Source organism: Primulina tabacum, chromosome 13 (genome assembly GCF_025594145.1).
Source record: "Primulina tabacum isolate GXHZ01 chromosome 13, ASM2559414v2, whole genome shotgun sequence".
In the NCBI taxonomy this organism is placed as follows: domain Eukaryota; kingdom Viridiplantae; phylum Streptophyta; class Magnoliopsida; order Lamiales; family Gesneriaceae; genus Primulina; species Primulina tabacum.
The window spans coordinates 37110167-37123878 of NC_134562.1; the positions used below are offsets into that span (position 1 = coordinate 37110167).

The following is a 13712-nucleotide window of genomic DNA, read 5'->3' on the forward strand; positions in this document are numbered from 1 at the left end:
GTTAAGAGTTACTAACTAATAATCATATGTTCAATTATAATATTATTTTTTCCATAATATTTATAATAAAATGAATTTTTTTTTTCTATCTATACTTCAAAAGCAAAGTCACAACACTTGCGAGTACATTTTGTGGAAGGTGACGAGTATATATCATCTCGTTTTCAGTGATGACTTTTTCAAAGAGAAACAAACAAAAAAAGGTGACGTAATCAGTCGTACCAAAATTTCTCAGGCTTTTTAAGGTTTCTGCCAGTATTTCAGTAATCCTTTGTATGATCCCATGAGTTCGTACCCACCCATGTATTTATGATTAGAGCATCCGCATTGATGGATATTATAACATCCACCATCTCATCAAAAATCGTGGGGTTCACATGCCACATACATATTACATTAACATATCTATTCTCCCACATTCATTTTAACATTCACACTCATTATTTGTGGGTCCCGCTGTTCACTCATTCATCTTACCCTTATTTTACATTAAATAAATTCAATTTCAAATTTTTTAAGAAATTTAAATTATTATTATTTTATATTAATAATAATTTTTTTTATATATATTCAATACGTAAAATAATTTAATTTTATGAGTGTCATTTACTTAAAATTAAAAATTTATTATAAACCTAAAATAAAACGGTACAACATATAATAATAAATAACACTTGCATAAAAATAAAAGAAAATAAATTAAATTTAACAGAAGATGCAAAATACTAATTCAAGGATTGTTGTTGTATTGTGACCAAATATGTTCAACTAAGTCGGCACGAAGTTGGTGATGCACATGAGTGTCACGTATTTCGGAATTTGTTCGGAGATATTCATGAAATCCTCGGTTTGAGCCCTGGACGGGTTGTGCGGGTTCGTCACCTTCATCGTTGTACCAATTTGTCACGTGAACCCCCTCATCTTCGACAATCATGTTATGTAAAATAACGCATGCTAACATAATATATTTTAACTTTTTTCTGTACCAATAACGAGCTGGACCTCTGACAATTGCCCATCGAGCTTGGAGCACCCCAAATGCTCGTTCAACATCTTTTCTTGCAGACTCTTGTCTTTTCTTAAAAAGCCTCCTCTTTGGATCCTCCGGGCAAGGAAAAACGTTAACGAAAGTGGCCCATTCCGGATATATTCCATCTGTTAAATAATACCCCTTCGTATATTGAGTCTCGTTTACCATGAAATTAATCTCTGGTGCATTTCCTTGCAAGACGTTATTGAATATGGGAGATTCGTACAACACGTTAAGATTATTACGTGAACCGGCGACACCAAAGAATGCATGCCATATCCACAAGTCTTGAGACGCGACCGCTTCAAGCACGATTGTCGGTGACCCATGGCCTCTTGTAAACTAGCCTTTCCAAGCAACTGGGCAATTTTTCCATTCCCAGTGCATGCAATCAAGACTGCCCAACATTCCAGGGAACCCGTGCCTTTCATCATGCATTTGAAGAAGACGTTGAACATCATCAGCATTTGGCCTTCTCAAATATCGATCACTAAATAGTTCAACCACATATCCGCAGAACTTGAAAAGACACTTGATGGCAGTTGATTCACCCATGCGTAGGTACTCGTCAAGATGGTCGGCCGGGACCATACGCCAATTGACGAATTGCAGCCGTGCATTTTTGTAGTGGTGACAAGCCTTTTCTTCTCGCAGCATCGTCCCTTTGCTGAAAATACGGTGAACGATCCTCAAGTGCATTCACTATTCGAAAGAATAACTCTCTTCGCATGCGAAATCGTCTTCAAAATATTTGATCTGGATACACCGGGTTTGTGGAGAAATAATCGTTGAAGAGCCTCGCATGCCCGGCTTCACGATTTCTTTGGATGAACCTTCTTCTTCGCCGCATCACGTTATTACTTTGACATGATTCAACTATTTGTCGACTTTGTTGAAGTATCAATGACATTAGCTCTTTCCCCGGATCATAATCTTCGTCATCAACTTCAACTTGGACTTCGTTTTCACTTGTCGAGCTAGAGGTTGAACTATTGGAATATTGAGACATTTTGGAGTAAACAAATTCAAGTGTATCTGTTTGCCAAATTGTATGTTTGTAGAATAAAGAATTGTATAGTACAAGGTGTCTATTTATATTGAAATTTGCAACGGCTATATTCCAACGGCTACTTTGCAACGGCTATTTTGCAACGGTTATATTCATCAACGGATACTTTAAACCAATACATAAAATAAGTAACAACGTTTAGCGCAATTTCTTTGGACGTTCAAATAATTCAAAACACGTGGGGCCCACGTGTCAGCAAATCGGCGACGGTTTCTATAAAGCAGTCGCTAATAGCGACGGTTTTTTCAAAAATCGTCGCTAAGTATGCAATTTTTTTTTAAAAAATAAACTGACACATGGGCGTTCATACATATGAACGCTCCACACTCTCTCTCATCTTCGTCGATCATACTCTACCATAGTTCAACACAACATCAAAAATTAAAATTATGGTATCGAAAATGTTAATGTATCTGGTGATATGTCTGTACAAAAACCACAAACCCTGAAACGAGAATTTATTTTGATTATTTAAAAAATTAAAACATAAAATCGACAAATTTAGACGACAAACGTGCCCAAAAAAATCATATGCAGAATTGGTATAACTTGAATTCGAGATTAATGCTCCGAAAAATTACTTATTTATACATATGGCTGAGTAGTGTGGCAGGAAATATAAAGCCCCATATATATTATTCTCTTTAGTTTCGTGTGTTAAATATATCCCTCAAGTTTTAGGTTGTATCTCAATTTCATTTTAGTCGTTAGGCCAGCATTAATATTTGATGGTCAATGTGTCCAAATTGAACATAAGGATGCCGATCGATTGTTCAATTTTGGGCAAATAATGAAGACATGTAGTCCTCACGTGCCGCAGTGATAATCAACTCTTAATGTTTAACTAAAGTTTGGGACGAAATCAAAATGAAATATATAATTAGATGGATATAATTAGCCCCAAAAAAAAAAAGTTAGAGGGACAAAATTGAGAATTAAAGCAAAGTATAAGCATATAATTAACAATTATCTCCTAAACTAATTTAAGTAGTTTCTTCAATTTGATGTGGGATGAAGGTAATTAATACAAGTAAATCTAATCCCAAATACACAATGTCCTTGTAAATAACAACACAAAAGGGTGAATAAAGACCTCACAATTTTCTTCTCTTGAATATTAGATTACATCTACCCGTTATAATAATAGCAAAAGTCTGATCTCGAACGATAAAGATCAATAGACAATTGAAATGCCATTCAGAATGTCTGATCTCGAACGATAAAGATCAGTAATTGTTTCTACAAGTTCGAAGGATAAAAGCTTACACATCCCATTCTTCTGTTTCCTGAAGGTATTAATCAAAAGATTTTGATATTTACAGTTTATGTAAACACCCACTTTAATATGAGTTAACATTGCCTACTGAAATTCTTAGTATTAACTTCTTTACAACTCTTAAACAATCTTCTGAATATAAAGACTCTTTTTGTTAGTTACAAAGACTTACTCAAAAATAATATAAGTATGAGAATACAATGAGTAATGTAGCACAAGATATTCTCTAAAAAGAAATGATAAGGCTTTTGAAAGTGTCCTTCAAGTATTTTCAGCAAAGCTCTGAGAATGATTGATGTTGATAAATCGTGTGTGTGTTTTATCCTTAGAGAATTGCTGGTCTTTTATATGTGTTTATTAACGTTCAGATCTAAACGACTATAAATGATTTGTATTGAGACAATTAATGCGATGGTACAATTTGACACGTGTCATCCGTTTTGATCCAAAAATAGAAGGTGATAATAAATGCTTGTGACATTGAGGTTCAAATCGGTCAAAGTGTTTTCCTAAACTAGAATACTCAACATCTCGATTTGCTGTTTTTATGCTCTATTAATAAAGAGAAAAAATCATATGCTTATAAATGATCGTTGATGAGATTTAATAGTATGAGGATGACCATTAATGCTTGTTTATTTAGTTCCATAGAGCTTCAAGATCTATTAGATGTGAGCAAGTGATCTACTGAACTCACCGGCTATTTTTCGTAGTGTTGAATTTTAATATCATTTAGTTAATTTCTTAAGATGAATACCTAACCAAAACTTAAATCTTCCAACACTATCCAATGCAACCTTAATAATAATTTTGTTTATATTTAATTTCCTCTCACACAACACAAACTAAGAAGCTTTGTTAAATGCGTTAAGCTTCCGAAGATTCATTACAAATTTCCCATCTTGTGTGTACAAATATCATAAGTTTACACAAATCTAAACATATATGGATTTCAGCGGCCATCATGAGTTCACAGACGATAATATTTGGGATCCATACAACCAAACAATGGAAAATAATCATATGCTTCATCACCCTTTTGATCTCACACAGTGCCCTAATTATCCACCGATTAGTCATCATGACGTTCAAGAACCCTCGAATATTGATTCTTCATCAGATCATTTACTAGCAGCTTCGAAATTACTCCCAGGGATGGATTTTGAGCTCGAAGAAAATCAAGGAGGAGAAGATACAGAAGAAGAACTGGGATCCATGAAAGAAATGATGTTCATGATTGCTGCGATGCAACCTGTGGAGATAGATCCACCATCCGTAGGCCTAAAAGGCGTAACATACGAATCAGCAACGACCCTCATAGCGTTGCTGCAAGACAACGCCGTGAGAGGATCAGCGAAAAGATGAGAATCTTGCAGATGCTTGTACCTGGTGGGATGAAAATGGACACTGCTTCCATGCTAGACGAAGCTGTAAAATATGTAAAGTTTTTGAAACGGCAAATCCGAATCCTCAGAGGCCAAAACAACCACCAGCCACCTCCAGGCACAGAAGCCATCATCCCCACGCCATCAGCAGAACTCGACTGGGTAGCGCTGACGACCGGAGGCGAAGCAACCTTGTACTTGTTTGAAGGTAACAATAATGGCAGCGGGCCAGGTGGTGAATATCCTTCCATCTGTTCTAACCCTAAGTAGATCTCTCAATGATTACATTAAAGGGATCAATGAAACCATTCCATGTGTTCTAGCCATAAGTATTTACCTCAAATAAATAAATAAACAATAAATATTTAAGTGTATGTAACTTCTGTTCGCCTGTCATATTACGATGATCTGTACGTACCATGGTAGATTCGATGCTGTATGTGGGGACACTACCTCTGCATAATTTGGATGGACAATTTTTGCCAAATATATTTCAACTCTTAATGTTAATTTTAGAATTACATATTATACGTTTCTTCATGTTTTTATAGACCTTGTCATTGTCACCTCTAATTCAGAATATTAAATAATATGGACATTCAACATATTAATTTCATGAAAAGAGCGTAAAAAAGTAACATAAAATAATATTAAACTAAAGCGATTTTTTTTTTTTTTAATTTTGAACGTTAAAACTCAAAATATTGTAGTTTATCCGATGTAATTTATAACTAAAATGGATAACGAAAAAAAAATACATTTTTGAAATTTTAATTTGTTGTTTGATTTTACCATAATTTTTATTTAACTTTTCACTTAAACATATAAAGAATTAAAGTATCTCAAGCCAGTTTTATGATTCTAATATCTTATAGATGTAATTATAAGATCGACATATATTCCAAGTACGTGATACATAATTTTTAAAATTCATGGAAGTGTATGAAACGACTTGTGCTACTAAAATACTACTAGATTTTTTTTTTTTTTGTAAACTATCTTTCGAAAATTACATTTAAGCGCATGTATGCAACACATTTTAAAATATAAGTATTCAATTACTGGTGAAAATACTGGAGTTAAAAATGTCAAATCATCAAACCTTAGACCGTCGTTTAAATTAATTCAAATATGAAACATGCAAAGTCCTGTCAACCCATCAACATATAAAAAAACGAAGTGTATGAAAATATCCATGTTTACTCGTAACTCAAAAACATAATGTGCGGAAAACAATATGGTCCTCGGGTTAGCGTGCACATATTTAGCCCTGCCTACTCAGTCTTCGGCGCCTCCAATCTCCATAACAATATGCTCACATGTATCAATCACACTTAGTGAGTCTAAAGACTCGACACACCTGAACCGTGATAGTAAGTACATATACATAACATGCAATAGTGAAAAGTATTGTAATTAAAGTATATTTCATAGTCTTAAATTAAAAATGTAAGCATAAACATGACATGTCGAAGCATAAACGTGTCCATATCGTATCATATTAACATATCACTACAAGAAAATACACATTCAATAACACATCAAGCTTTTAAATTATATCAACTTCTTGCAAATTGAAACGATTGGCTAAAATTTAATTTTTTTATTCTATATGTTTAATTTACTAAAAAAATTATCTAAAAAATATGACATTTATTTCACACACAACATAGGTGTCACAAATACTAATAGGCAAAAACTTGTGTGAGACGGTCTCACGGGTCGTATTTTGTGAGACATATATTTTATTTGAGTCATCCATGAAAAAATATTACTTTTTATGGTAAGAGTATTACTTTTTATTGTGAATATCGATAGAGTTGACCCGTCTCACATATAAAGATTCGTCAGACCGTCTCACAAGAGACCTACTCATGCTAATATATATGAAAATTTTAAATCACCGAGTACGTAAGAAGAAAAAAATATTATCGACTATATTAATTTTAACAATGAGTAAATATTAGAAAAGATTATGTGATCTAAGCTGGAACTTGAAATTTACTTCATGTTTTCATTAGATTTGTTTTCAATTAAATTAATTTTTAAAATTTTTTCATTAGATTTGTTTTCAATTAAATTAATTAAAAAATTTTTTTTTGCTCAATTTGATTATTAGAATTTAATATCAAAATATAGATAAGGTTACAAATAAAGCCATATCCAAAAAAGGAAGTCGATGTTTTGGAATTGGGAGTCGCTGTAGGAAATATAGGTCCACTGCACAGTAGACTACAGGAGCAGATCCCCGTTTCCCGCCAAAGCTAATTCCCGCAACTCTCTTCGTCACCGACGGATTCCTTTCCAAATTCATGGCTCGAAGCCTATTTCATCTGTCAAAGGAAAAGAGAAAATTTTTTTAGTGAAATAATTACATTGAGAGACAGAATGAAGGGTGGAACGGTTCAAATCAATTGGCACGATACGAAGCCCGTACTCACCTGCGATTTCCATCCGCACTCTGGCATCCTCGCCACCGGAGGCGCCGACTACGACATCAAGGTGATTTTTTTTTCCAATTAAGTAAAATACTAGAGGCAATTGTATGGTTTTTCTTCCGCTTTCAGTGAATGACTTTTTGAAAATTGCCAAATTGGGTCGTACTGTGGTGAAATATGCAGTTATGGGCCACAATGTCCGGCAAAGATCAAAAGAAAGCTCCTGAAGTTACTTATCAAAGCAGCCTGTCGCATCACAATTCTGCTGTGAATGTACTTCGCTTCTCGCCTTCAGGTAAGTTTCCTCGGTATGCTCTTTATTAAGGGATGACGTATCTGATAATAGATATAATGCGACTGGCATGTTACTAATTGGTGCAATTTTAACTTGGTTCATGGGGTAGTAATTTAGTCTAAGATTTTTTTACGCACGTTATGTAATCTCGTACGCATTTATCCTATTCATCCTATCATTCCTAGGGATTTTTTTTAATTGAAATAGGTACAGAGAAACATCTAGATCTTGCCCATATAAGAATGCTGAAGTTGACTCGCTGTAGAGCACGAGATAGTTGAGAAATATGGATGAGGTGGTGGAAGTGCACCCATTGAATACAAATTGCAAGAAGAGCCAGTTGAGGCTTTTGGTCTCAATTACACTATCAAGCAAGTGTCATCAGCTTCTCTGTTTAGGAAGAGTATTTGGCTAGGATTAATGGTGCTTTGAGATGCTTGAACTTAAATAAAGTAAAGCGGGGTGGTTGAGGAGTAATGTTTCTTTTTCAGTTTTTGAATTTCTAGATGTGGCTGAAAATTGTTGGAGCGGAGTGAAAGAGGGCTAATCTAACCAAGCCTTGAAAATATTAGCTGTTGCTTTTGTTGAGTATAGCTGAGGCACAAACAATAATTTTATACTTTGCTGCTTGAATGCCTTCATGTTCAACTATGAGGCTAATATTAATTACAAGCTATATAATGTCTATCTTGTTTGTATTGAATTATGAGTTTCTTCTTAAATTGCAGGAGAGCAGCTCGCATCTGGTGCTGATGGTTAGTTACGGTTTTACAAAGTAGACTTGTTACGTACTAAATGCTTCTTTCAACGCAAAAGTTGTCATGATAAATTGAGTCTATCTTTATGTAGGTGGAGAGCTGATTTTGTGGAAATCACACTCTACTGATGCTGGTGAAGTGTGGAAGGTCCTCAAGTCATTGGTGTAAGCATCTTTTCTGACTTCATTTGTACACTGAATTCCTCATTTCATTGGTGTAAGCACTTGAGTAGTTGTTTCTACAATATTGAGTCTGTGCATCCTGATTTCTACGTGAACCAAAAGTTTTGTTTTTAGTATTTATACATGTTGAAAAGGCAGAGAGCTGATAATGAAGTTTTACATATTCTTCTTATATTGATTAACAAGCTTCTTTCAGGTTTCACCGCAAGGATGTATTAGATCTACAGTGGTCAAATGATGGTGCACATCTCATTTCTGGATCAGTTGATAATACATGCATTATATGGGATGCTAGAAAAGGCAAGACAAATAAATAAAATATAATTCTAAGGCCAGATAATATGTAGTTTTATACCATAAATTGATACTGGTTTGTATGCAGGTTCTGTTCACCATATTTTGGATGGACATTTTCACTACGTTCAAGGTGTAGCATGGGATCCATTAATGAAATATGCAGCATCTCTTAGTTCAGATAGAACTTGTCGAATTTATATTAACAAGCCATCTAAATCAAAAGCTGTTGAGAAAACAAATTATGTTTGCCAGCATGTGATTGCAAAGGCAGAACCACAGATAGCTGAAGAATCTAAGGTTTTAATTACGTAGCATTAGTTGTATTTTACGCACTCTCACACACACACACACCCCCCCTCAGAGACACTTGTGTAACCATTCTTACCGGATTTGCCACTTCAGTCTACCAGAAGCCATCTTTTCCATGATGAGACACTTCCATCTTTCTTCCGAAGATTATCTTGGTCACCAGATGGATCATTTTTGCTTGTGCCCGCAGGTATGGCCCAAATTATATATATTCTCATTATGTTCAATAGTTGGCTCAATAAACAGTTCTCGTCTAGCCTTGTATTTACATTTTTTTCACACAAGCTTTATTGATTGCTGCTATTTTATAGTAAATAATATGCTTATTGATATCTGTTCCCCATGTGATATAGGAAAGATAGATAGCATTCAAATCAATTGGAAATAATGGAGCCATGTACATGTGGCAATGTGGTGTGTGGTAAATGTTCTGTCACCATTTCTATATCCAAACATTATCCATGAAAGTTTTGTGGTTGCTAGGAGTTAAGGTCCTTATGCCAAATGAACCTGGTTATAACATAGTTGGACGGCCCCTTGATGGTTTAAGGCTTCAGATCCTCTCTGTCTTATTGTTCTCTAGTAATTGTCTTCGAAGGATCAGTAACTATTCCCTGCAGTTGAATACAGCTGTTCCTTATGGTTATAACTACTCATCTTTCCAGTGTCACGGAATCCTTTTCATAATAAAAGGAATGGGCAATATTAAGTTTTAGATTTTAAAGCTTTTATTCGCTTAGGTTTTGCTACAGCCTGTACACTATGTAAATATCCAGCCAAGGCTAATAGCAGACTGTCTTAGTTTAATCTGTCTATTACATGAATGCAATGTTAAAAGTTAATTGAGATTTCATTTGTACTAAATGATGCTGTCAGTTACATGGTTTTCTCATCCTTTTTTCGATACTCCAGGTTCTTACAAAAGCACACCTGCTTCTGAACCGATCAACACAACATATGCTTTTTCAAGGCAGGATCTTTCCAGGCAAGGAATCTCTATTTTATTAGGCTGCATTTGGATTCAAGTATTTGAAATTAATGGTCTAAATCCATCATACTTGTTTGGATAACTTTAAATTCAATTGATTTGAAATTCCTTCGCTCTCATTTTGAACATGTTTATGGATAAATGTAATGGATTTCAAATTTTCACAAAATAGAGTAATTTGAAACCCATCAACCAAATTCAAATCACTCAATCCAAACACAAGCTTATCTTTTGACTAGCCCACTACGTATATTCCTAATCTGGTGACCGCGAAGAGTAGCTCCAAAATACTTTGCTAAGATTCTAATGTCTCTCTGTACATGCATCCGATCAGAAATTATGTTCTTCATTTGAATCTTTTGTGTTTGATGTCTTCTTGTTTTCAAAGCAGGCCTGCAGTTATGCTCCCTGGTGCCAGCAAACCTGTTGTAGCAGTACGTTTTTGCCCCATGACTTTTAAATTGCGGGGATCAAAAACATGTAATAACCCTATCTATTTTCACAATTTAGATAGATTGGTACAACACCACTGCTATATCTTGATACCAAACCTCCTTGTCTTATTTGCAGCTCCATTTTTCAAGCACCCCTATCGCCTAATTTTTGCAGTGGCCACTTTGAATTCCTTGTACTTGCATGACACTGAATGCATTCAACCACTAGTAATTGTAGCTGGGGTTCATTATGCAGCCATAACTGACATTGCATGGTGATTTTCTTTCCATATTTAAGCAACATCCTTCAATACTACTAACACACTTTCTAAAGTCTAAAATTGTGTCAATCTAGGTCTCCTACTGGTAATTATTTGGCCTTATCCTCTCAAGACGGTTACTGCTCACTCCTGGAATTTGAATCTCAAGAACTTGGATCACCTGTCACCTTACCGGGTTTTGCACCTGTTTCCTGTGTCTTCTCTATTAAATAGATACAAGTATGCCAGTGCACTGATATTAATTTTATTCTGCAGAAGAAAAGCAAACCGATGTTACTGAGGTGGAACCAGTCCTGGAACCCATCATCAATGATAAGGACAAGGTTTCTTTAGACGATAGAATGGAAAGGATAGAGAATTCCCAAAGAGAGAACGAGAGTGAGGATGGGAAACACACTTCACCGAGTACAACAATGATACCTTCAAATCCATGTAAACCAGCCAAGAGGCGCATTACGCCTATGGCCATTGATTGACTTTGACATTTACTCGCATCTGTAAAATTTCACGAGCATTATCGCCCCTTCCCAAATTGCCAAAACACGTGCAAAGGTTGAGTACAAGGCAAACTGTATTTTGTGTGATAATCAGCATAAGAAAATGGGAATTATTGGGCCCAATAATTCCCATGTCAGTCCCTCGTTTAATTACGTTTCCGATCTCTCATTTTTCAATTATCCATATTTAGTTCTTGATTTTACGTATTTTTCCTAATTTAATCCTTTTGTTATCTGCAAAGTTAAATATAATAGAAAATAAACAAGTAGCCCAATCATAATTTCCTATTTAATTATCCATTTTATTGTAATTTTCTCGATTTAGTCCTTTATTTTTTAAAATGTTCAAAATTTCACATATATTTTTTTTGCTTTAGTCTCCTATTAACTATAGGGTTAAAAAAAACAAATTTTTTTGTGTTTTTTCTTTGTTGAATTATTTAGAGTTGAAATAACTAGCTAGTTTAACTGAGATGTCTTTTTCTTTAACCTTTCTGGAGAGCTGTAGAGACTTAAAGATGGTTTTACTAATGTATGTGAATTAATTTTGATAGAATGTTGTGAAGCTAGCAAACAATCAGTTGCTTATATTATCAAGTGAGGTGTATTTCCATTTTTGGAAAAATTGGTGGTGCGTTTGACTGGTTGGGATGTTTATTATGTGTCACTTTTTTTATTTTATGTATGTTTTAACCATGTTGTTAATTGAAGGACTAAACTAGGAAATATTATGTAAAAATGAAAGATTAACTTGGGTCACGTGAAAAAAATGAAATACTAAATTCCATTTACACCTTTCTTGCTGTGAGGCGGCTCTGCATCCAACATGATGAGCTCTATGCCATTTCTTGGTTGGAAATTGCCATGTTTGCTTTTCATTTTCGGTTGTTTCTTGTGGTGTCATATCTAGATAACTGTATTTACATTTTATTATGTAGTTTATGCGGTGAAATTATATTTTAAAAAATATTGATGAACAGCATATGAAGAAACCGGAATATGTATAGGATAAATATAGGAAAAACCAGTGTTTTTAAAATCGGATCGGACCGAGTACTTTGACCGAGAACCAATCACGGGTCTGATAAGAACATAACCAAAAAAGAATCATCCTTACCACTGAATTTCTTTCCATTGACATTTCAATAAATGTGGCAAAAAGATCCTCCATTAACCAAATGAGACAATTTCAAAGTGAAACATTGAAGGAACATTCCTAAGTAAAATTCAAAATTTTCCTCAATGAGATTAAGTAAGGGACCTTAAATATGGAATTGTCCCGGATTTTATTGGTTTGATAAAATTAAAGAGCCACAATTCCTGATCACATGTTTTTTAGTCTACTGGGTGTAGGAAGTATGGTTCCTTCAAATATTATTTATTAGATTTGGCACAATACATTAATATCTCGCGGCCTCGTGGTTAATGTAGCCTTTGGATTTTTTGTGAACTTGCACAACGTGTCCATTGTTCATGAGTTTGACACTGAGAATTTTCATTCAGTCAGCTCGTATTTTAGAGAACAAAATCTCAAATTTAAACTAAAAATCGGATTTGATATCCAATTATAAATAACACAAAAACTTATGTGAGATGATCTCACGAGTCAATGAATTGATTATATCAATTCATTTAATTCAAATTTAAATTTAATTAATTTTTATATTAATTCAAATGTAATTTATATATTATTTGTTTTTTTTACTCAAATTAAAACTAAACTCTATTAAAAACATAAATTATATTAAAAATTTTGCATTGACTATATCAATAAGTTTAATTAAAAACTGTATAAATAAATTTAAAATACAAATGATTGCAATGTTCAGTATCACTCATTGGATAAATCATTCAAAAATAACTTTTTCTATTTTAAGTAATTTATGCTCAAATTACTTACTAAAAAAATACAATATTTAATTAATTTATTTAATTTTTCTAAAAATAAAATTGGTTGAGTGTTAAAAATTATCACTACAACAAGATTTTTCAATAAACATTAATTTAACATTTAATAATCATAAATTTTTTTATCTCAAATACATATTATTTCGAAATTACATTAATTTGAAAGAATTAATGCATTGTAATTTTCTTCCAAAACCATATGTATATTGTATATCTTGAATTGTTTTCTTAAAAATTCAAATAAGATAGCACAAAAAAAATAAAAAGATAGATTCAAAAGAGTTTCAAATGACATACATACATATACATATATAAGCAAAGTTTTTGTCAAAAATAGTAATTTCTCGCCAAAATGTCATTTCTAAAAAAAAAAAGATATATCATGAATATTTAAATATATATACTGCAATAAATGATCACTTCAATTATTGTTTGTATTGATTGTATCAATTCATTTAGTTCAAATTTGAATTTAATTCATATTTATATTAGTTCAAATATAATTTATGTATTATATGTCTTTTATTATTTTTTATTCAAATTGAAACTAAATTCTATTGAAAAC

General features: G+C 33.4%; 1 protein-coding gene across 2 annotated transcripts; it reads left to right on the forward strand.

Annotated features, from left to right (window-relative positions):
* Window positions 1-6927: 6927 nt before the first annotated feature.
* LOC142523233 (chromatin assembly factor 1 subunit FAS2-like) lies at window positions 6928-11443 on the forward strand. 2 transcript variants are annotated; one of them, XM_075626924.1, is made up of 12 exons: window positions 6928-7262; window positions 7382-7493; window positions 8222-8248; window positions 8343-8415; window positions 8630-8733; window positions 8816-9027; window positions 9133-9229; window positions 9952-10024; window positions 10419-10507; window positions 10598-10736; window positions 10817-10917; window positions 10998-11440. In XM_075626924.1, the coding sequence occupies exons 1-12, from the start codon at window positions 7149-7151 to the stop codon at window positions 11216-11218; spliced, it is 1362 nt and encodes a 453-aa protein (XP_075483039.1). In that variant the 5' UTR covers window positions 6928-7148; the 3' UTR covers window positions 11219-11440. The 2 variants fall into 2 exon arrangements, with proteins under 2 accessions (XP_075483039.1, XP_075483038.1); XM_075626923.1 differs by having other exon boundaries at window positions 10419-10736; window positions 10998-11443.
* Window positions 11444-13712: the final 2269 nt, after the last annotated feature.

Excerpts from the sequence above, each read along its gene's own strand:
- LOC142523233 (XM_075626923.1), top strand. The coding sequence starts at position 7,149 with ATGAAGGGTGGAACGGTTCAAATCAATTGGCACGATACGAAGCCCGTA. Across the intron at positions 8,416-8,629 it reads AAGGTCCTCAAGTCATTGGT|GTTTCACCGCAAGGATGTAT; the intron begins GTAAGCATCTTT and ends AGCTTCTTTCAG. Across the intron at positions 9,028-9,132 it reads AGATAGCTGAAGAATCTAAG|TCTACCAGAAGCCATCTTTT; the intron begins GTTTTAATTACG and ends TTGCCACTTCAG.